This window comes from Pecten maximus, chromosome 7, assembly GCF_902652985.1.
Source record: "Pecten maximus chromosome 7, xPecMax1.1, whole genome shotgun sequence".
NCBI lineage: Eukaryota > Metazoa > Mollusca > Bivalvia > Pectinida > Pectinidae > Pecten > Pecten maximus.
The window spans coordinates 32,252,507-32,277,270 of NC_047021.1; the positions used below are offsets into that span (position 1 = coordinate 32,252,507).

Here is a 24,764-nt window from a genome sequence, read left to right on the forward strand (position 1 = left end):
TGTCCATATTTCGACAATTTGGGCCACCATTTTCTCTCTCGCGAACACTCTTTATTTTCAATGTTGTCTCAATTGGAACCTCTCCATGGTTACGTCTTTTTTCGGAATAGCGTGATTGGACGGAGCGTCGTGTTGTCATGCTATGGACAGTAAGTATCCTTATCATGTAGTCATTCTTTTGCGTATGCCATTGGCTTTTGCGATGACGCATTACCCAAAATAAATAAACAAACAAAATGAAAGTCTATTGTGGAAAAAAAACCTTATCAAACCAGATTCCGATACTCTTCAATGTTTGTTAGCGGTTACCGGCGTACTTTATTTCGGCCACTATATGACAAATCTGCGTCATGCCATCGGCAGTCGCTTGAGCGGGACGAGAATTAATGACGGACGTTAACAGACTCCGTTTAATCACAGCCGCGAACCTTGCGACCATCAAAGGCCAATAACTCCTTTTATATGTTTCGCGTTCTAGATCGAAATGAACAATAATGTGGAGTGATATTGGGCGTCCTTTGTTGAAGGACTTAATAGTACTTGTCATCCCACACAGCATAACAGCTAACATATTCATGTACCATTTCATATGGTTATCTTAATAGCAGTGTGGATGAAATAGCTTCGCTCTTTCTTATCTCATTGACACACGACTCGAGCCACATTTACAAATACGTCTTTCCTCTCTTAATAACTATGCCTTCCAGACATTTTATGTCAAGCTTTCACTCCCGTCTTTATGTTTGTTATTCATTCGCAAGAGAAATTATATTAATGTTATATATTGTTTTGCCTAATTCCTCAGTGCCTTCTATGAAGACACTAATTTGTTGGACCTTAATATTCGCTCTTGGTCTAAAGCTGCAAATTAATGTTTCCATATATCCAGTCCAATAATTAAACACGAGTGTTCATCGTTTTTAAAATTTAATTGTTTTTTAAAAGAAGGAATCAAAATAAAACTCAAATGTTATGGCTTCCAGTAGAATTATTATCCGATATAAATTAACTATACATATTGTAACAATTAAAGTCGTTTAGCATTCTTTTCTACATATATTAAATATCGTTTGTATATTTTCACACACTTATAGCCGAAACATTAAGGTCACTGCTGATAACCCTAAAATAGTTCAGTAGATCTTTACATTTATAAACTATTATCAAAGTAAAATATATACAAAAAGGAAAGTTGGCCTTTGAAAGTTATCGGTCATAGTGACATAATAGGACCGGTAGGGGTCGTTGTTTGATGTATTGCTTTTCTCATGTCCGCACCCTGTTTCGGTTTAGTAACACATTAAAATCGTTTCCGGGTCAATTATCCACCACTTGCGTCATCACTTTCTTCTTTGGAGTAGGATCAATTTTTTTCGCGTTAACTTTGATGTATGATATGGTAGTCATTTAGAGGACGTAAAATTGACCTTGACTGCTCTCAAAAGTTGGCTCAGGTTTATATTTGACCTAGTTTTCCACGTGGTCTTACCTGCTTTCACAACAATTGTTACGTTCAATTATGTTTACAATATGCTGCCTGCCACTACACTATTGTCTTACCAATCTCGTGCTATAAATAGTTGTGTACAGTCGCGTTAAACCACTTAGAAATTCATTGAAGATAATCGAGGCTTTACGATGGCAAATACCACCCACCTTCATGGGGAATATACAAGTACAACTGAATCTGTTTTATTCAGAAATTCGTTGATATAAGATAAGCTGCATTGCGGACTAACAGGTTCCACTGAATACTATTCGATTTTTTTTCAGAAATTTTTCACGACTTATAAAATTATAAAATTAGTACAAAACTATTGTCCGGATTGAAGATTTTTAATCCTGTACTGGAGCTGAAGAAATATTGTCATTATGTAAACATTGAAACCGAAACTCCGACATAAAGATATTATATATGAAATATATCCAGAATAAACAGATCAAATCTTAAATATCAAAATATATCAGGAATAACTGGAAATCATGTTATTCAAATTGGAGTATATCCGAAACAAGGCAACTTTATTGTGCACATCAAAAAATACAACCGGAAGTCGAGTTGACTACTGCAAAAGAAATTCAATATGGCGGCTTACCTGACGTCCAACTTCGTTGTTGTGTAGATTCATTTTATTTCGGAGATTCTGCGAACTTTGATGCATCAGCGTCTCCGGGGCATCGACGAAGCGTTTACTAAACGACACTCCATAGTGTATATTGTCACTACACCCTCCCCACTTCCACCCCTCCACTGTATGTTCACCGTACCGTGACGTATCACACGAACAGTCCGTCAAGTTGCCAAGACTACAAGCTGTTGTCACTGCGTGCACAACTCCAGCACTCAAAATGGCGTATATAAACGCTGTCTCCCTTGTACCTGAAACAGATAATAAATCAATCATCATAGACGTAATCAATATAGCATAGAGAGTAAAACAAACTTTGGATCAGTTTTGTTTTGATTTTAAAGAAGCATAATGCTACAGAGACTCGCACACCGAAATGTGTAGATTGATTCAGATGAGCATCTCTGAAGGCCAGGAATTGAGAAAAGCCAATACTTCCCACTACACCTTGAAATTTAATACTCGTTACTAGACGTTAAATTGGCTTGAGATAAGGATGGGTTAGCCGTCCGTTATCAGTTTAAAGTATAAGGATTTAGTGTTATGCTACCGTTTTTAAGTAAGAACATTTCAGTGTGATGACACTATAAAATGACATTTGATCGGCCCAACCATCCAAGGACACAGACATCATAGGACAATGTTGCGAGCTCGTAATACATTGTAGATTTTCATATACACATGATTTACTCAATAAGCTTTTCAACCGACATGTGATAAAAGAATTTTTGCCAAAACAAGTTTATTAGCATTGATTATCATTACCTTACTACATTATGATTGAATACACAGGTCCCTCCTTCACCTTTAAAATGAAACATCTTGCACTTGACCAAGGCTACGATTATTTTACCTGATACATATTAATAATATCATGTAGAATTAGTAGTAATATGTTTTTATACCACTAAACATTTTATTGAGGGAGCCTTCAGTTGGTTCCTAGTTCCGAGTTTCATTTTAGTTTTTACTTAAACGGAACTCGGAACCAACTTCAGACTCCCTTTTACTGAATATGGTTTTTTTTCTAATTCATTAGAGTAACAATTTAATTCTTCCTATAATTTTCCCTTGGTCATCACGAAATGAAGCGTAACAGTAATATCACTGATGGAGGCAAATTAAAAATATTTTGTACATGTGTAATTGAATTTGTCTGACAAATTACATCGAAGTGCATCACATTTAATTATCTTTGAGTGCATCATGTCTATATGACTAGGTGTGGAAGTTATCAATGCCCTGTTGCGAAACGTGTCAAATTGGACATGTGCTTTGTGTAATCAGTCAATGTCATCTCCATAATTAAAAACATCGTCGACCGTCAAACAGGCTGTGATAAAAGAACAAAAGGCAAGGACACTGTCGGATTTTTGTAAAACTAATGTCTAACAATTCGGATTTCAGAAAAAATAGTCATATCTAAATAAACTTGAATCAGCTGAATACTGTATAAGCATTCGCTCATTTTGCAAAATATACCAATGAGAAATTCCACATTTCGCCAGTACACACGATAACACATAGAAGTATTTTTGTTACACTCTTTGCATAAAAGTTTCGATTTACCCAGCTGTATAATAGGGTACCAATATTTGGGAAGTACATGTATACATATTACAGTTTGTTTTTGAAAATGTAAATATTTTGCCTGTGGGGTCATTTTGAAATCAAATAATGTATCTTTTGTTTAATTTTAAGATTCAAGCAGTTTTTCTTTTTCATATTTCAAAGTTGAAATGTGGCAACATACCATAGATAATACACAATTTTATATGTTAAAAAATGATCTGTCAATACCTAAATCCAGTATATTCTCGTGTAAACTTTCAGTTATAGGGAACCCGGAACACCTGCAAGAACACCCAAGGCAGGTCGGCATTTAGCTTGACAGCAAAGGCCACTTAAATGGCTGCACGTGTTTGAGTGACGTTCTGATGGGTAACGTGTGTGTCGCTATATACTTTGACATCTGCATGGATCTGTCATTCGTACTTATTGAACACCTTTCTTTGCGACACGATCTGGTACTATAAAAAAAAGCTTTGTCAGATTAACGGTTTATCAAATAACATTTTAATTTGTCCTTTAACCGAATAATATCATGTAAAACTCGAGCATGTTTATTTCAAATTTGCTGGCGTTGTTGTTTACATCAGTGAAATGTTTTATCTATCATATTGATATTCATCGTGAAGAGTATATCAATATGTGTTCAAATGTCGGTAAGCTGACACGGGAAGCGTACAAATCGACATAGGTGTTTTCTCATAAGATTCGTCAACAACCAGTGACAGTTAATATATTATCGTTATTATACAAAATAGCCACCAACAGTTTGCTACATATCTCATTAGTATTGTCTAGATACGTGTTTTAAATATCCATTATGTCCAAGACCATTGACTTAGGTCGATGTTTGAACTTATGTAACTTTAATTTGACAGATACTTTGTTTTTTTTCCGGTTACAAATAGAAAGCAAGTTATGTTATAGTACAGAACGAATCCGCCGTTCATAAACAGGTTTGTTGGTGGCAACAGTCAATTCTTCTTCACCGAAGCATAATCTCGAGTAGAGCTGGCACGGCAATCAAGTGATTTCTTAATTAAGATACAAACTCAAACTGAAGAAGAGTGCTACACATCGAAAACAATCTGGAACAAGTGAAGGAAAGCAAAACAAGAAAGAATACCTCTGCCTGGACAACAATGTTGGACTTTAAGACATACTTATATTTGTTATATCGTTGCAAAGCTTAAATTGTGAAGCTTGGTAGTTCGTTTGTCCAATATTTGCGGCGAAGCATGAAAGTTTGTGAGCCATTCGCCGTTAACATGAAAAGACAAGGCTGGGAAAGTAATACACCATCTCACGCTAGCTAGGAAACATAGCCGGGGACTACTTAACTATGCTCCCCGGGAAATATCGGTTATATTATGAGTACTCCTTTTATTACTTAAACGTTCCAGACTTTAGCAATGGTTTCTTTCTGAAGTACATAAAATCGTTTTCTTATTTCATACTGTTGAGTGTCAATAACGGGTCAAAAAGGCATTAGAAACATAAAAACCAATCAGTCTACTTTATGACCGTTCAAAATTGTTCAGATGCCGAAGGGTTTAACTGCAATTCACAGCGTGGACATATAGACTTATCTAAAAATGTATTGAAAGGTGTTTTACTCGGGATATTATAAGAGAAAAAAGGGCATGACTAACTAAGGACAAAAACACCCGGACCATAGATCTGAAATTTCATAGTGAGGGGAAAGTTTATTACAAATATCGTTGATGACTCATACTTTGATAAATAATTAGACAATTCTGTCAAACACATATGAAGCTTTTTCTAATATATCGGAACAGCTCCAATGGCTGCTCTCATAGGCTTTTATCAAGCCTGTACGCTGATGAGAGCGCAGTTTGGAACAACTTCATAAGTGTTTCAATGCTTTCTGAGTCTTTGGATCTTTCTTAATATTTCTATAATTTGCTATTACAGGGTCGACCTTTAAAAACCACCAAACGGATTTAGCTGTTTTATATGTAAAGGTATATTATAGCATACCATACTGTGTCCTGACTGAGATACTTTAATTAAAAGCATAAAAGAACGTACATCAATGCGGTTTTATAAAGAAACAAGAAAAATATAAAAGTTCGGGTAAGAAAAAAAAATCTTAAAAAAAGAACATTTGTATTCAGTGATAGAAAAAAAGCGATCCCTTTAAACAGATAAGATCGGTAAAATGTTCCCGGGCCTGTGAAGTAATTATTTTTGATTACTGAGACAATCGGAACGACTCAATGAAAAGATAGCGCTTTGTTCAAAGAGTTATTGATATTAGCATACTTTTGTATAGCTGCTGTCTCTGACATTTCAAGCCGTTTTATCTACATTTTCACCAAACAAAAAAACACACACAAACCCTAACTACAGCAGATTGAATATTTGGGCTACTAAGTCGGTCGTACAACCATTCCGTGCGCAGACGACAGAAACGCTTCCGTTCAGTTGCATTTGACATTTATGGCATTTTCCCGCCAATTGACAACTCTAAACGTTTCCTCGTACAGCTCTCTAGGTCGTTAAGATGTGACGTCACTGTAAAGTTATTCTTGCAATTGCGTGTATGACTGTATGGAAATCAAGAGGGACAGGACGCCGCTACTTTACAAACATGTGTAGAACAGAAAATGTAAATGTTTGAAGGGTTTTTCGTAATATCTATATTTTTAATTTATTCATTTAAGACTTCCATCTGTCGATGCTAAGATTCCTTTATATTGGGGTGTTTGCAAAAGGAGTAGTCGCCATCTTGCTTGTACAAACCGATTTGCCTCAGAAATAAGTATTCTGATAGGTAGGTGTCTATCGACTTGCCTGGGCCTAACGACAAAGGTCACTTCTTTTTCAAAGCCTGCTAAGGAACTACAGTGTACATGAATCTGTATCAGAATAAGTAGCATACCGAAATACATTAAGGTATTATTTGAAAGGCATAATGGGGTGGTAAAATGATGGAAGGCGCTTGAGTTGATTGCTTCTAACAAAGCAACAAACACAAACTTTCAGAGGTTCAAACTAATTTAATAATAGGAAGTCTGAGCTTAAGTTCTCAAGAAACTGGGGTCAAATTTACTCTGTGCTTTTACCACTGGGAGACAATGTACTGGCGGCGGGGACGCATGCTCGTGAATACAAATACCACTAGTGTGTCCCTAAGAAGGCTCCAGATATATAAAATATCCATACATATATGTTACTAATATAGCACGTACACATACTATCACGACCCCATGCATGAGGTTCAGAGTGTAAAACCGACAGATACAGCTTAATTAGCAGGTAGAATCCTTGTTTAACAGCACGGAAAGTTCATATTACCACACTCTCCTTCACGACCTGACACAGCTTACTTTGATATCATCTTTATCCATAACGGAACACCATTTTAATAGGAGCGAAGAACACAGACAACAAATACACGGATATACTCTTTCGAATATTGCCATCATACCCATCGAGTGTTCGATTTTAACTTAATAGTCATGGTGCACTTTAATAATATATCAGCACTCAAAACCAAAACACCTCTTGGTCAATGGATAATCAATTACGTTAGTCCACAATATTTGCATACATTTTAGTTGTCCTACAACGCTCCCGGGGGAAATGTTTCGGGACCAAAAAGGGCAATAACTCTACAAAACAATCACGAGATTTCTATGAGGTATGCCTGCGTACGTATGGCTGACCCTAAAGCAGATCTATGGACAGAAATCAAAACTTCATAATATTAGTGAAATCTGTTTTAGAACTTGTATAGACACTTACAAAAATAGTACATGAAGATTATTTGCTTAAGATCACAATTTATTTGATACATGAGATAGTCCCATCAAGAGTTCAATAATATTTCGGAAAAGATACACGTCTGACCATTATATAGTGACACCGATACATTTTATAGGGCACAACAGTATCATAGGCACTTCCCTGTCTCATTCAATAAAGCAGTCTAAGAAATGCCTGAAATGCGCCTATACATATATTTATATACTAGGCAGCCATTTTCGTATATTTGTGTTCGCCTATTGCACCAACAGGGATAGAATGCTCCATAAAACAACGATAGATAGAACAGCAATATAACTCTCTATTTCACAATGGACTGTGTTCCCAGTGTAATAAATAACCCCTCGCGGAGCATGTAGCCGATAACTTATCTCTGCCAGTCACCCTTTCTTTGATGAGGCACGGATTACACTAATCCCGGAATTCTATTTACCAAAACAACCCAGACACAGGTTTATCGGGTACTTTGAACTTAAAACGTTTGTTGATTGTTTTGCCGGGACGGTGTTTGCATTTGTAACTTGCCATCGTTTCGAGAGTATTAACCCCAGAACCTGGCAGTAAACGAACAGTACTCTCGCACAAACCTCACAACACGTGGAAATCATTATGGGGGTCTTATAATGTTCGGGAGTAATTTTATCTTGTCGCTGTAAATTAGTCCAGATATATGATTGATCTACTATGACAAAGCTAGGTGGCGCTCTGATCAATCATGTACGCGTATACAGTGTGCAGAAAATAAGCTAACCACTCTTGCGTCAGAAAGCATTAAGTCAGGTTGTAACCCATTTTTGGTCGAAGTTTTGAGGAATTAATATATTATAAATTACAATAAAATACTTTTTTGAAGCAGTCACTTACTTCACCAGAAATTCATTGTAACAAATGTTTTATTGTAGTGTTACCATGCTAATCTATCTAATTTCGAGACAAATCGAGCATTTAAGGTGTACAGACGATTAAGTGCTTTTAAACAATCATAATTTCTTAATGTAATCTTATGCAATTTCATAATATAGAAATGAATGGAAACAAATCATACTACTAGCACAGGTAAACTTGGTTCAATAATAATCTTAGATCGTTAATATTTGTTATATATATGTCGTTTTTATTACGTCATGTTTACCAAAGATTTGAATTATTTGTCGTTTGTTTTATTTGTCCATATTGATAATAAAGTGATTAAGGACATTGCATTAGCAAACTGAGTGACTGGATATATCAGTTTGTGTTTGTAGGTTTACAATACACTACAAAACATCAGCCATCTCCTCAATCACCGGCTTTCAACAAACTTTGATAACCGCTGAGGACACAATCACTGCGACAAGGCTGTGTAAATGTAGCATTATTAAGCGAGAAGGAGTTGATATTCTCAGTTTAATGTATCAAATCTGTCTAAGATAGTCGCACCCACTTATTACTACCCGTAAACAGTCATTGAATGAATCCCGAGACGGCAAAATACAAAATAATGCAATGCGAGCCTGTCATCGCTCACGAAGGTCAATTGAGGTCACGGATAAGGTGACGTCACAAGCATTTTCTGCGGGACTGTGATCCATGAGACGTCACGAAAGTGTGAACATGATTCTATGGTATCTAAGCAATTAACACAGATCGGAAAGAATGAGAGGTCTGTCCGGTATCTTATGTAACGGTCGTGTACATTTTCTTACTTAAACAATATCCTGTACAGAAATGAAACATAAAGGCGAATGCTATTGAAATATGAGAAGATATTCGCTGGTATAGCAATCTTTCATTTTGTAACTTAAACGAAAATTTACAATGACATTGTCGTAATTCAACCTTTAAATTATTTATCATGCTTTCGAACACTTGAGTATCATTTGACAAGAGAAAAGTGGAACGAACAGTATTTTTCGTAGATGGTAGGTGTTTATGTAAATCTCTCGACTTGTTGGGCTTAAATGGATGTGACAGTTGAAACAGATAGAATGCTAACCGACATTTTATCTGTCAACATGAAGGTTTGTCTTACGTATAAATGTTCGCTTCCCACAAGAAAAAAAAACTCAGGCTACATAAAACGTATATTGACAAAAGAATTATTTCTGAACGAAACATAATGTGAATTGGTAAATAATGTGGTATGTTGTATGTAATAAACCTTCACTACGACTAAAACATAATAAATTTTTGCAAAGTAGCGATTAAAATAGACATTATAATAGAGATGATTTAGATTTAATATAAACTTGATTTATTCGATTGCATGTACGTATATGATATCGTAAACGTTATAATACATCGATTGATTTGAACACTGGAACCATCTTTAATGGTTGAAATCAGTCTCAAGATTTGAAAATATGTGTAACTGTTGCTAAGAGTTCTTAAATGCTTCAGCCAATGATATTGCTGCATTTAAAAGCAATACCGTAAGATTACAAATTAATGTTCGACTAGCCCACTCTCGGCACTGTATCAGATAGAAAAACAAATAAACACAAAAATGGGTATGATATAGCCGGAATACCAATATGGTACAGCGACTTAATTGCCAAAAGCGATGAAATGAATTCACCCCTTACATATGCAAATTTACAAAATGTTTTGACTCAAGTCACATGCCATCAAAATATGATATATACAGAATAATACAACATACTATATTATTAGTTGAAATCGATAAAGGCCAACTCCGTATTCAGCTTTAGATAAAGGGGAAGTTTGGGAAACTATAGCATTTTGAAGATTTCATAGAACGTAGGTGATTTATTTGGACATTTTAATTTTCTGAAAAACATGTAGATCAACATCATATATCGTGTAATTCATACAGTATTTAGTTGTAGTGAACTTAATGACACGTGAAGTTAACTTGAATCAATACTTTAACCCAAATGCAGGGCTGATTTATTTCAATCCCAATGGAATCATACTCATTTTGTGTTTATTTATATTTCTATCATCAGTGATCATCAAACTGTTCCAGGTAAAAAATATTTCAACCCAAAGGGAGTGTCATTAATCATCGCAAAAATGTCCAGGTAAATTTTGGTCCAGTAGAAAGTAATTCTGTTTAGATAATTTGGAATTCTGAATTGCAGAGTTCCATCTTCAATATACTGCGTCTTTTTCTCAGTACATGTACCACCAAAATAAAACTGACCGAGATCAAATTTATGTACAAATGTACATTATCATTTTGAAAACCCCGACTACTATAATTTTGAATTTGTAATAATGTGTAATTACCTCAATGTCGTTGACTAATTGGATCCTTGAAGTTCATCAAAATAAGAAAATAATGAACATGAAAACTCATAAACTCATACATTAATCAGTTCCATATTTTCATACAAATGACATTTTTAGGCAAAATAACTCTTTCGACGAATAAAATATAAACATAAACGTTCAAGTAATATAGTTAGTGTCTTTGATGTTCTGTTAATTAGACGCTTAGATGTTAATTAACATGTTATAATGTGATCGTTATGTATATTAAGTATGAATGAAATATAAGCTGTACTACCATCCATAATTGGGTTGTTTAGAAAAGTGCAGACTCCAATGGTGTAACAGAATACCTTATCGTAATCAATACGTCAGACAACACAGGGGAAATCGATAAAAACACTTTACCAGTACATTCCAATTGTTGGATAATTAGATCATTTATATTCGACTTGGAGTATAGATATTACCATTGGTTTGAATGGTTAATGTATACGTTAGTCGTTAACCTGGATATTAATTACATTATACAGGTATGTAAGTAAAACGTTTACGGAAAATAAATTCGTAATTGCCATTCCTGACGTGTGCTCTAAGGAACAAAGACTGTGAAATCCTTGAAGAACCGGAGTCTTGTCTCTAGTATTTAGTAGTTACTGTCATAAAATAGAACCGAAATGTCCTTATTTCCCCCTGACAACCCGTCAGAAAGTACATCTTAACTGTCCTAATGTTGTGGTCTTTATTATATAACACAATTTCTTAAATACAGTTTGTCTCTTTTTTGTCACTATTGATGTTCATCATTGTTTAATCTTTGGAATGATTGTATGCTTAAATCATACGTAATACCCTTTTCATGTTTTCTTGTTCATGATCGATTCTACTTTGATATGATATCACTGCATCGACCAGACCTAGATACATTTGCTACCGGCGTAGGCGAGGTAAATGTTTTTCGACACACACAAAAATGATAAGCGGAATTCCTTTACCCTTTCCGGGTTTTATTATTGTAATTCTTTGTGTTCCGTATCCCCGCTACGGCCTCGTTTCTGTCAACTAGAGTGCTACTCCAATACCTAGCATTAGAACTCGACAGTAAATTAAACAGTCTATCTTCATAAGAATGCTCGTTCCTGCGCAGAAATTGCCCATGGATAAACTTCTGTCATTGGGACGAAGATTTACTGATCCAAAGACGTAAATTCACTGAAGGTTATTGTTGAAATTTTCTAATTCAGGTTATTTATATGGTATAAATGCACGGCAACGCTAAAGGCCTTTGGCAAGGTATTGATCAGACCTATAACGCTTGCCCTAGGAAGATCGGCGAAGTTGACAGTAAGTTACGCGATTTTACCTATTCATACGTTGTTTACAATTTATCGTATGTGATATTTGTCCTGTGTACCTATCTCTCCTTATTGACCCTTACTGCCCCGATAGGAAGGTATGAATACCGCCCTTAAGGATTTAAGTCACTCCGGTATCAATTCATTTGATAATTCGGTGTTACATTTAAGTATCACGATAAGACGAGATGTTAGACGAGATTTGAGTAGTTTCCGGTCATAATTAGGTCGTCTGGATGCTTTAGGAAATAGACAATGCGTCGGTGTTTCAACTTAACAATGAATGTACTGTTGATTTAATGTGTTTCAGTGACATTAAACCTTACCTCAAATGACCCATACAACATTAATATACAGCATATTGAGTTTGAAATTACATAAGTTGATTAAACAAGATAATTTAACAAGTTTAATGCTATTACAATGTACTTAAACGCACGTTTAGTCTGAGATTTATTTTTCAGTAACTAAAGTTAATTATCGTTCCGTCTTGAGTTTCCATACGATTTCTTTCAAAAAATAATTTTAAAAAATGTCTGCTGATCAAAAGCTATTTACGAGGGATGTAATTTTCAGTTAATTATCTTCTCCAAAGATATCCATGATAGTTCTAAACATTTATCGTGTGGCTGCTGTCGAACCTGATATTAACACTACTAAATACCACCCAAAAAATCGTACCTGTTCAGGTGTTTATCCGTCCTCCCCACCCCAACCCACCCCCACCAAATCTCTCCAACAAGCCAAAGTGAAAGGCTTGCAATAGACACCGAGATCCTGGTGCCAAATTTTCCTCCAATTTTCAACATCAAGCTCTATAATCATACTGTGCAAAAGTGCATGCATACCGTGGCAAGTGTGTTTTGCTACCTGGACCGTGTGCAGGCTGTTTTCGATCCAATCTAGTAATTATTTATTTATGAACATCTGAAGCAATTCGTTCCCTTAGAAAGATTACACATATAAACGGACAAAGCTGCAGCTATCTTGTAACATTTATAGAATATCTTAAGTCATTATAATTAACGTTATACCTAGACTATCTCGATAAATCAATAAAAGCGAAAATTCTATTTCCACTGCACGAGTTATCAATATCTCTTTAACCCTAAGTCATGCGCATAACCTTCATTAATGAAAAAACAACTTCAAGCCCTGCTATTAAATTGAACGAGTTTTTGTCACGTAGCGTTCTTCCCACAGTCGTTTGTGTATCATCGTTCCGAAATAAATACTGGCGTATTCTGTTATTACTTTCTGAGTCACAGATACTATTTAAAACAGCTCTGGGGTTTGTTTTTATGTTTAACTTTAATTCAGTGGGAAGGATTCACAGAAATGATAGCGAAGGCGATCATCTTAATAAACATTAATTGTCATAAGTTAGAATTATCATACTACCTAGCATACGCATTTGATTCCTGGATTCCTCGATACAATCAATAATACCATTATATTTTTTGTTTCTAGATATATTATTAAGGAAAAGTGAGTAAATTATTTCACTGTATACACAAATACAAGTTTTGTAACGATTTTTCGACTTTGGATTGCTTCGAAATGAATAAATCTTTCTATCAAAAACCGTTCTTTAGATAATTCTGTTTCAGTTTTACAATGGATATAATGATCCAATTCAATATAAAAACGAAACTCTGATTTTCAAACATTCAATGGTTAAGACCCTTGCGAGAATGCCTTAATCGTTTTTGCTAATAATTCGTATATTATTGCACTCGCGTTAGAGTGAAGAAAGACGTTTACGCCAACCGAACATTGAATGCACATTGCAATATAACAGCGCCGGTAGGGAGACGCTAGCGTTCTGGCTGTGTGGTAGCCGACGAATTCTCGCTTTCACCAATATGCAGAGGATCTGGTAAAATCATTACGCTTAACTGTAAGTTATAGTCAAACTTAATGAAGCGATACAAAGTTATTTTCATATTGCCTCTCTTCAAAGATTTTCCCCTACTGATTTTGGTTCACTAGTAATTTGATTTACAATTCATGCTTTCCAGGCCAGATTGGTGCGGTTGACATTGGAAATGGGAATGTGAACATGTATGTTTGTTGGTCTAGTCGTCCCGCTGAGATACAACGCACGCATGCAGCAGACGACCGCGCCAGACCACGAAATGGAAAAATAGCGTGTCGCGATCAATTCCACGCCGTGGAATAATTGGTTTCAATTTTAACTCATCATTGTGATTCATTAACGGTGTGCTTTATCAAAAACAAATAAATACCTCGATGTTCTTATCCCTTGAGATCCCATAGATCACGTTTGGTCCGAAACGACTTAAAAACTTGGACCGTAAGACGGAATCAAATTCAACAATCTGTACATACAACTTTTTCAAACGCGCCGATGACAATGACTGTACATACTAGGCAGGGTATATGTATAATGTAGTTCTAACTGATCTCTGTCTCATATATGTTTATTTAATTACAAATGTAGAAAATGGTATTATTAACTCGTTTACGTAAAGTGCTGATAGGTCCCGATAGTCCGTAATGCATGCTTATCTAGAACGCTAATGTTGGAATCTTATCAGTTTCATTTGATATGTTGATATCTAAACTTAAAAAGTAATAAAAGTGACCTAGAAAAAATGACCTGCATTCTTATAAACATTAGCAACGTGTTAACGTCCAAAAAAAAAGATAAAAAGAAAACTTATGTTACTTTAAATGAAATCTCCATACCTTGATAAAATGCAGCAAATATGTTGATATCATAAAAAAGTCACTTAACTTGACAAAAATGTCTTCTTTTTTTCCAGGGACACACCATTAAAATAGCTCTATAAAACTGTCAGGCTCTCAAGGTAAGACGGGCAACCGCACACGGGCAGTGACTAGCACTGCGGTATTGATAGGTACCTAAACTGTGTCGTTTAACTTTTTACAGAAACCCTGAGTAAATCATCGGCCATCTTCATCAACATGTATCCGTCCGAAACTCAGTCTCTCAAACATTTCTTACCAAAGGAAAATCCTTAGTTCATATTTTCTTTGAAACAATAAAGTATAATATTAGGATATTGAAAATTAGCATGACAAATGAATTCCCTTCAGAGAAGAAATGGACGATTGTCAGAATAAAAAATCCAAAGAATACCCCTGATAGCATTAAATCTGATGATAAACCCTGAGAGTATCCGAGTAGTTTCTTACGCAACGCGCGCATTGCAGACAGCAACTCCTCTGAAGCCAAGAATATAAACATCATGATATCTGGATCCGATATCATAAATAAACTAACCAGATAATATTCTGTACTTGACCTGCGATAAAACACAACTTAATTTATTAAATAACAAGATAAGATCATATCAGCCCATACACTCTGACGTCACGATGTTTGACCTGCATGGAAAGGTCAAGTGTACGACAACGTCATTTCCGGCTATATGTTATTATTTCTTAGTACGCAGGAAGCTCTAATATAGGACAATATGATACCATTGTCCACTGAGATAAAGACTGTCCTCGCAATCTTTCGAACTGCAAGTCAAGATACAAATCCTCTAATAAAACCTGCTAAGTGTTCTCTGTAACAATTATGTTTCCTGAAGAAAGTTGGCACAATCAATAACAGACGTAAATATGAAGAAATTAGGAAACTCATTTTTCCAAATGAATTAATCAAAATTTGTGATTATATGTAAATGGGAACAGATATAAAAGGCACCAGTTTCACGAATTATCCTGAACATCAGGGATTTACTAAGTTTGTCCATAGGAAAGCATTGTGGAGAGTTAAGGAGATAATTTAGTTTAGGAAACTTTATAAATATAAATTGATTCCATTTGAACAAAATATATTTCGGGATTTTCCTTAAGTTAAGGAACGTTTGCTGATTCAAACTTGAATCAAGCTGTCTATCCCCACAAGGAATAGACTTAATGTCACAAATATTAACAAAGGCACCAAATAATATGTATCCCAGCTCCATGCAAAATGGTGTTAAGGTTAATCTTTCCGAAGTATTTTCAGAGCTTCCTTGTAGAATGTTAGATAATGTTGCTGGTAAGGAGATACCTATAAATCGGTTCACAATTATCTTACTTAATAGTCACGACGACATTGGCCTTGAAAACATGAAGTACTGATATGTCTCCGATGTTTTTGTATTAGTCCTTTGTATATCGTTGATAGCATTAGGTCAAACATGATGGAGTTAAATCTAGCTTTGAGGGATAGGACGGACCAGAACACCACTGTAGCAAAACGATATATATATATATATGTATAAGACAGATTAAACATCCCAATAATTTAATTCAAAACTACCATGTATCTACTGCAAAGCATTGTCTCTTTCGTCGGTATTCCAGACATTTCGGGTTAACCGGAAGTTAATTATATTTGCCTTCCATCAATAAAACAACAACTTAAGTAGTTGAAATAAGAAACAACTCTGAATAAGCTATACGTGTTTTCTGTCATGACAAAACCAAGAGGAGAGCAACTTTAACCGGAACGAGAGAAGGTTATATGAAATAAACTATACCATTCTGTGTCATACCAGACATCAAATAAGATATTTGAAATAAACTATACACGTACCATATTTTGAGCCGCATCTGTTGTTACGCTGTTTCACTACAATGTCACAGTAAATTGTATACATGATGTAACAGTTGTGCTGTAATATTTTAATTTCAAAAGATCCCTATTGAGTGTTTGAGGAAAGATTTGCTGGTTCACTAGGCAGGTTTTATATCCAAGTCAGCTGTTGTTAGAACCGTAGCCTAGAGTACGATCCCCAACAAACATGGTGTAATTTCTGTATCACCAGTAGAAATAAGCTGTCTCCTTTCATCCCAAATGTGATGAAAGATTGCATCATATTCTCTAGCCTCGTTTTGATAATTGCCACAGCAAAAACGCTAAGAACGTGCATTCGCGTGTGTGTACGTAGGTATGGATTCATTCCCTAATAGCCTATACTAGTTCTGTCGGGGACAGATCGAAAGTCTGTGGATCTAGCCGTGTTGTATAATCCATGCTACATCGGCCTTGAAATGTTGTAATACATATAGCAAAAACGCACGTGGGTCGCGGCAGGGGGCGAACGTTACGTTCTGGAGCAGAAGGTGAAGTGTTGTACCAAGGTAGAATTTAATAAGTTCACTACGAGAAGAGTATTTTTTGTTGTCTTCTTGTTAATATTTGTTTGCATCTAAAATATTCCTATAGGGAAAGTATGGGTAATTGCGAGGTAGTGTCAATTCGAGAAAGGAAAAGAAAGCCACGGCAGACTTTCTAGATAACGTCATTACATTTTATTGAATATTTAACGTCATCAATTAGATTGACGATATATCCAGTGGAAATTCAGGGCAGAAGAATGTTGTTGATGCTTTCCAAGATTATATATCTTTACTGCATCAAGATAGCTGTAATGATAAGGTGTGCTTGGGTCAATAAAAATGTATTTCTATTTAAATCAAATGTCCATTGAGGGCACTGTAGTATTCGTTTGCCGGTATTTGTCTGTCCCATCCACTCCTCGCATTGAGAGCTATACCGTAAATGTTCGATTTAAAATGTCATTAACTGGTCCTTCGCGTTGTGACTGAATAGACTCGAGATAATACATTAACGAATATTTATCGGACCAGCCGGTTGAACTTTTCAACATGGCGTCCGACAGAGTAAGTGAATGCACCACAACCATTTCGAACTGTTGTGTAATGGAGTTTGATCGGCGGACAGCCGGCCTGGTGTACAGACTTGTTGTCAGCTAAATTCCAATTAAACCAAGTATCTATTAACTGTTATTACTCTTCAGCTACTGAGCGAATAATGAAAACGCATCAAAAGGTTGCATGTCTTCCACACGGCTCGCGCTTCCATAGCAACCCAACATAATGCAAAATTCCGAGTGCGCTAGACCGGAAGTGAATTTTGTCACGTGTCATTGCATCGATCAATGCAGATGTGTGATCGTTTCCCGCAATAAAATGAAAATATCGCCACTTATTCTGATAATTTAACATGGGTGGCCGAGAGTCACATTAGATAGAGGACTCGTATTTAACAAAGACGACAGGAGTTTGATTCCATGATCTAGACCATTCGATCATGAGGGTATTCTCCGGGTACTCCGATTTCCTACAGCAGTAAGACTCTCTCATGGTTTCATTCGGGCCAACAAAAATGATAAGTATAAGCTTATAAAACTTCGTTTTACATCTTGTTCTGAAAAGGTACAAAGTCAAGTTTATATCATAGGGACCAACCAACCAATTGTTTTTCCATAGACTTTAGTGTTAACGTTTTGGAGTATATCATTAAAATTCTTGAATTAAATATGGCAATTATGGTTTATAACAAAAGTTTAGGGTCTTATATAACACATAATCAAAAAACAAAGTTGGGTCCTTCAGCTCAATTTTTTCCAGTGTAGCCATTTTGAAAATGGGTGAATTTCGCAGTAAAAATTTTCAAAAATCTGAAATGTTTACCTGTTAATTAGTATTTCCATTTCCTGAACTTTTGGGAAAAAATTCAATCGGATTTACAAAATTTATATCCGCATTTCTTATGGATAGCTACCTATCAGGCTACATATCTATTTTGTTACTTCATAACATAATGGCCAATCAGTGGCTGCCAGATATTTTATCCCTGACTCAACTTTCTATACACAGGGGATGTTCAAAAGTCTATTTTTTTCAATTGGTTGGTTGTTCCCTTTAAGCAATATGGCGTCTTTGTATGGCTTGAAAATGACTTCCGTAAATGATGTTTTTTTGTTTGTTTATTTGTTTGTTTGTTTGGTAATTTTTTTAATAAAATATACTAATTTGCTAAACCCATGGTGATGATAAGCCCAATCTCTGCGGTACCATCCCATGACAGCACTTACTTGAGCGGTTAACGTCCTGTGACGCGACAAATGTAACTAAACACTCATTATCAAAATTTGTTTTCCGCGATATACATGCACACGAGACACGGATGATTGACGGAGCAGAACATACGAATACAGACGTCTCTCTCTCCGTCTCTGTCAACTGTCTATATTATATGTAGTGTTTATATATTGAGTCATATAGAGTGTGTCCGATTGCCTCAAACGGCGTGTTTACCGCGTGAGCTCGCGCCGTTTGCTAACCGGCCCTATCTCCGACAGAGTTTGATGCCCATGTTTTAGATACAAGGATATTTATTTAATATGGTGATCCTTTTAAAAGGGTATATATACCCCTAATATAATTCTATTTCATTTAACAGACAAGAGTAAAAGGGTCGGCCTCAAGGTGTGAAGTTGTGAATGAGAATCGCTTACAGTCCCAGATATATGTGTGCACTGTATCGTAAGAAAACCTTTAAACTTGAGCCTATCTAATCTTTAGTCCCCGACAAATTGCTCAAACAACCTTACACGGCGGCCGCCGAGTACCTCAACTCTACAAGGCTCCGTCAGATAGCAACGTAACAACTGTGACGATACGAGGGCAGCCTAACGCTGTGATATGAATATATTTCATGTCTGTCTAGTTTTGAAAAATACATTTCTGCATTTGAACATAAAAGACATACACATGTCCTTGTCAGTTTCTTCAAAGATGAACGGGTAATTGAAATCAAACATGCTGATTTTGCTGAATACAAACGGACCCCTACTGCAGGACCATACGGCGTGGTTTCAACATCACAGTACACGCCCTGCGCCGGGTACTGGGTACCAACAAACAGTTATTTGAGAGATATAGTTCCTGTAATATCCTATATCTTGTAGTTACAGCTATGCTGCCCTCCATTTCAGCACCGTATCGGCTTAATTAAGACCGCCGGTACTGCATGAATGTGTACTTTTATAGGGAAGTAATAGCGTGTAAGTGATAAATCTATGGTCTGTGGTCTGAGGCCTGAAAACATTCAGCATTAGGCCAAGTAATAATATTCAAATTTCTTTTTTAAATTATTAAATTACGAATTTTATCCCAACATAAGATCTTTATAATGTTCTGGAAGCATATTTCCTGTTATTTGTATTAAAAATATCTCAAATGAAAAAAGTGTAAGCTTCCTTGTGGCGGCCAGAATAAGAAATCAGATATTGTGAAAACCGTTTTTATTTATGAGGATTCGGTTTAAGAGACAGGTAGGAGAAACTGTTTCGGGTTTTGGTAAAATAAAGAGCGGATGCATGTACTTTGTTTCATTTTGTTTTATATTAAAAACCACATTCTGGATTACGTTAATAGCCAAAAATTTACTGTAGCATCAAAGATTGTGTTATCTTTATTGGTGAAAGCGAAACGATACAGGTGCGAATTGAATTAATTCAGTCCAACGTCGGAAAGGATTCCGGAAAATGAAATTAATGGGAAACGCTTATAGTTAGACACGAAGGATTTGAAAATATGATCCCTAATTGTCTGAGGAACAAATACACTTTTGTAACAGGCACTTGAAACTGCCCGGGGAATTTCCCCTAAACCAAACGTAAACAGAACTCTATCTATATTTTGTGACATGGAAATGATTCTTATGCAATAACATTCGCAGTTTTATTCGTTGATTATAAAATCTGATACATATTAATGTCTTCTATATCAGACAAGAAGTTATTATATTATATAGCTTACGTCACCGACACTTGTTGCTTTACTAGAAGGTAAAACGATAAACATATCTCAGGCGTATAGATTCTAAATAAAGATACAGCTTTAATCTGTATGCAGGGTTATATTCTAGTCAAGTCTTCGTTCTCATTCATCTGCTTACATCTTTTAAATTTATTTATGCATCCAATATTTTTCTCGCCGAAACATATATTTTTCTTATATTAGCTAACATTCATTTGTATAGAATTAATGGTTTAATTAGATATAGATACCTACCTTTCTTCAAAACTGGTCCAAACACACTGTAGTTCTGAGAAGTCGTACAATTCCAACGTTCGAATTTAAATTGCTTCTGGCACTCTGAAATGGCCGCCTTGGCGCCTCGACTAACACACAGTATAGACTCCGGGTTTTTAAGACATTCCTGTTGTTGCAAATCCACGAGCCCCGGGACAGAGCTACACGTGCCACGGTCCTGGGGGACAGCGGCTAGAGACGACACACCCAGGTGCCTGTAGGGGGACAAATGGCGACATTATTACGTCACAACATTCGATGTCCAACATACGACAAACTACATGTCAACGCTTTGTTATTTTTAGAATTAATCAAAATATTTGAACTTGTCGTGTGCGTTTACGTGTATAATAACCGGTTTGTACATCTATTTATTTATTAAAAAATATATCATGTCATTTTCTTTTTATGAACATTGTGAAAATTTATTTCCTGTGCTATTTACATGTTTATTTTCATTAAACAATTTTAATTAAGACAATAAAACAAATCATGTCCGATTAATTGATTGCAGCGTTTACAGTTTAATAAACACCGTGTGTCTTCCTTATTAAGACAATCAAAAAACTAATTAATGTCCAAATAATTAATTTTACTGTAAATATAAACAATCTATCAAGATCATGCTGGTAAAACCTATGCATAAACTGCACTTGAGTGTTATCATGTCTAGAAACTAAGTAGAACAGATATTATCGAGATAATTCTATCTAATAAAGTGGGCGCTTCAAGTGTGTCAAGCGGTAGATCGAGCAGTGATAGAGCCGTTAGATATGTCTATACAATTATCACAATAATCATATGTAAATATATACAGATTGTTTATCACTGTGATTTGTAAATAAATACAGACTGTTTATCTCTTGAATCTAATTTTTAAATTCAGATGTCGACCGCTGTAAATATATAAACACAAACTGAATTTAAATAGTTTTTAAAAAGACGTATATTGTATAGAAAAACACAAGCCTGTGTCACTCGACAAAATACTACTAAAAATATTTAAAATTTTATTCCTTTTTTTAGAATATGTCTCAAAATTATTGTGTAATTTTACAAGCGTTTGTTCAATTTTCGTTCCATTTATTCTAAAATGCGAACATAAATATAGAAACAGTTACTATGCCGATAGTACGCACGTGCATTTAGGAGGACCACACGTGTAAATTTGGAATTCCGTACTAGCGACTGCATGTCGAATTACTTATCATTCTGAATTATTAAATAAAAAATATTCTCGGGGAACAAAGCATTTGGAGGCTTCATGTAATTGCCTCAACACTTTCATGTCTTAAATTAATTAATTAGCACAGAGAACAAGCACGTGCTGGGTAATGGGTAGACTAGTTGAACGCTCCCAGTGTACCGTCACACGGAATACGCTGAAACAATGTGTAAATAGGTACATGTTCTAAGTGATTGGATGTGAGGGCGAGCAGGATGGATTTATAGGGGAATGTTTTGTTTTTTATCATTAATATTTTCCATTGTCATGTCTCTATACTTGATTCTAAAGACACTCTATCGTAATGTTACATACTGTATATATGTTTGTTTGTGTTGCTATGTGGAATTATATGAAGTTTAAATAAGTTGGCATCACTTGTGTCAGACCCTTGCTGCTTGGTTTTTGAAACAATAAAATATTAATATTTTTCAGTATTTTGTCTTGTGTAAACGTGAAATTGAAATTGAAATTAACAAACATGACAAAAATTACAATTATTGCATAGCATGAGAGGCCATGAATTATAATTATACTTAGCATTGAATTATTTGCATCAGAATAAATATTTCTGATTTTGCAGTGTTATATCAGTAGTATACAGGGTACATTCACAAAACATTCCTGAAATTTTATATATAGGTATATAACGTATAGGTCGGTTTCTGTGTGGTAAAAGTTAACGACCTACCTCCAAACACTGATAATAGGCAACTGCCACATTAAAAGATTAAGATTTAGCCGTGCGTCTGTCCAACAATATTTGTGCACTAAAAGAAAAGTTGTCGATGGTGGCGTAACGCCAAAAAATGCGCAATTGTATCATGTTTTTATCCCGATAAAAACATTTAACACTACTGTACATATACGTGTAGAATGTTCTTAACACACGGCAAATTAAGATCATTCTGACGATTCTTTTGAAGCAGTGAGATAAGAAATCATTGATAGTTCTTATATCATCACCATGGTGGAAAACTATTTAGAATATGTAAAACAATATCGCCTTCAGTAGGTTTAGCATTAGAAAGGGGGGGGGGAAAACACATTAAATATTCTATAAGATACATCAATTAATTAATTATGTAAATTAATTAATGTGTTTAATTATGATGAAATTATCCAATGTAATAAACTTACATCCAGCTGTCGAGAGAAAACGATGGGGTCCATGTTAACACAAGAACTCCTATTAGTGTTATCCAGCCTTGGAAACTCCAACGAGAAAACCTCATTTTCACTTAAAGTACAGGTAGGTCCACCATAGCGATCGAACGAACTCCGTATACGATGAAAACAGACACATTTGGGCCAGTTAAAATCTCGTGTTGAGGACCCGTCACATTTCGACACAATCTACACGATAACCTGGTGTTAACTCATTCAGTCTTTCTCATCGCCAGACTCGACACGCTATTGGCTTCGGTGGAAACAGGTACAATTGTAAGGACGGGTCTGATTGGATAAGAACCGCATGTGACTTTTAACGTTAATATCGATACGTATGTTTCCAGTGAGCGCTGTCAAATACTTACGTTTTAACCGTATGATGTATATATATGTATGTACAGGCCGTACTACGACTATAGTGGGTTTTGTTTTCGTTCCTTAGCGCTAGCTGTTCGCTCGAGGAACTTGTCACCCGAGGGTCGAACTAAGTATGTTTAATCATCAGTGTTTTGTCAATAATATCAATTTGACAAGAAAAGGGCAGCGGGTATGAAAGTTTGCGAGAACGGTTAAAGTCTACAGCACGTGTACAAAAGTTAATTATCTGATTATTATGTATGAATGGTATAGAGAACTCTTACATCGATGTAGTGTTTACCTTAAGTGTTTAAATATATGCGATCGTGTGACAATGCATACGTGGACGAAACAATCGCCCTACGTTAGATGTTTTACACTCTCGGGGTGTCAATTTTGGTTGAGGGGTCGTGAGCAAATATGAGAGAGAATTGATCAAACATTTTAAATTGATTAAGAAAACACTAGATTGTTTAAAAGTACCCCGCTGTGTTGAATTGTCACAAAGGTAACAAAAGTGAGACTCCAAAGACACGGAACAATCGTATCAAAGTTTGGTGTTGTAAAAGGGCCATATTCTATTGTTTGCAGCACGACCGAAAAACATTGATAGCCCAGATCGACACTGTACTGATAAACACTTTTAATCAATTTAACTCTCCTCAGTGCTCAATGCTAATTTTATACCTACATCCGACAAACCCCATTCGTTTTACGTTAAATTCTATTTGAAAATGTAAACTTTATTTAATTTACAACAATTGCGAAAGAAGTTATACAAACTTATTTTAATAACTCTTGATGGCCCGATTGGAAGCGCGCGAGGGTCTTAATGTGTGAGGAAACCGGAGAAAACCCACCTGGTCGGGTAAGTGACCCCATACCTTTTCACGTCCGACCGAGGAATCGAACCCTGGTCGCCTAGGTGAAAGACAAGTGTGTAACCACTGTGCCACCCGAGCACAACTATATTATATTAAATATATTTAATTCAATCAAATGTTTATTGCACAGTTCTGATTATAAAAGTAATTTAATTATAATACATATACAATTATACCG

General features: G+C 35.6%; 1 protein-coding gene across 1 annotated transcript in view; it reads right to left on the reverse strand.

The window, feature by feature from the left end:
- The window catches only part of LOC117330603 (protein Wnt-16-like), a 51,199-nt gene extending 27,495 nt beyond the window's left edge, over positions 1-23,704 (reverse strand). Inside the window, 3 exon segments of the mRNA XM_033889019.1 lie at positions 2,097-2,380; positions 20,930-21,165; positions 23,316-23,704. Coding sequence (XP_033744910.1) covers positions 2,097-2,380; positions 20,930-21,165; positions 23,316-23,410 — 615 coding nt within the window. The 5' untranslated portion in view covers positions 23,411-23,704.
- Between the last annotated feature and the right edge of the window lie 1,060 nt (positions 23,705-24,764).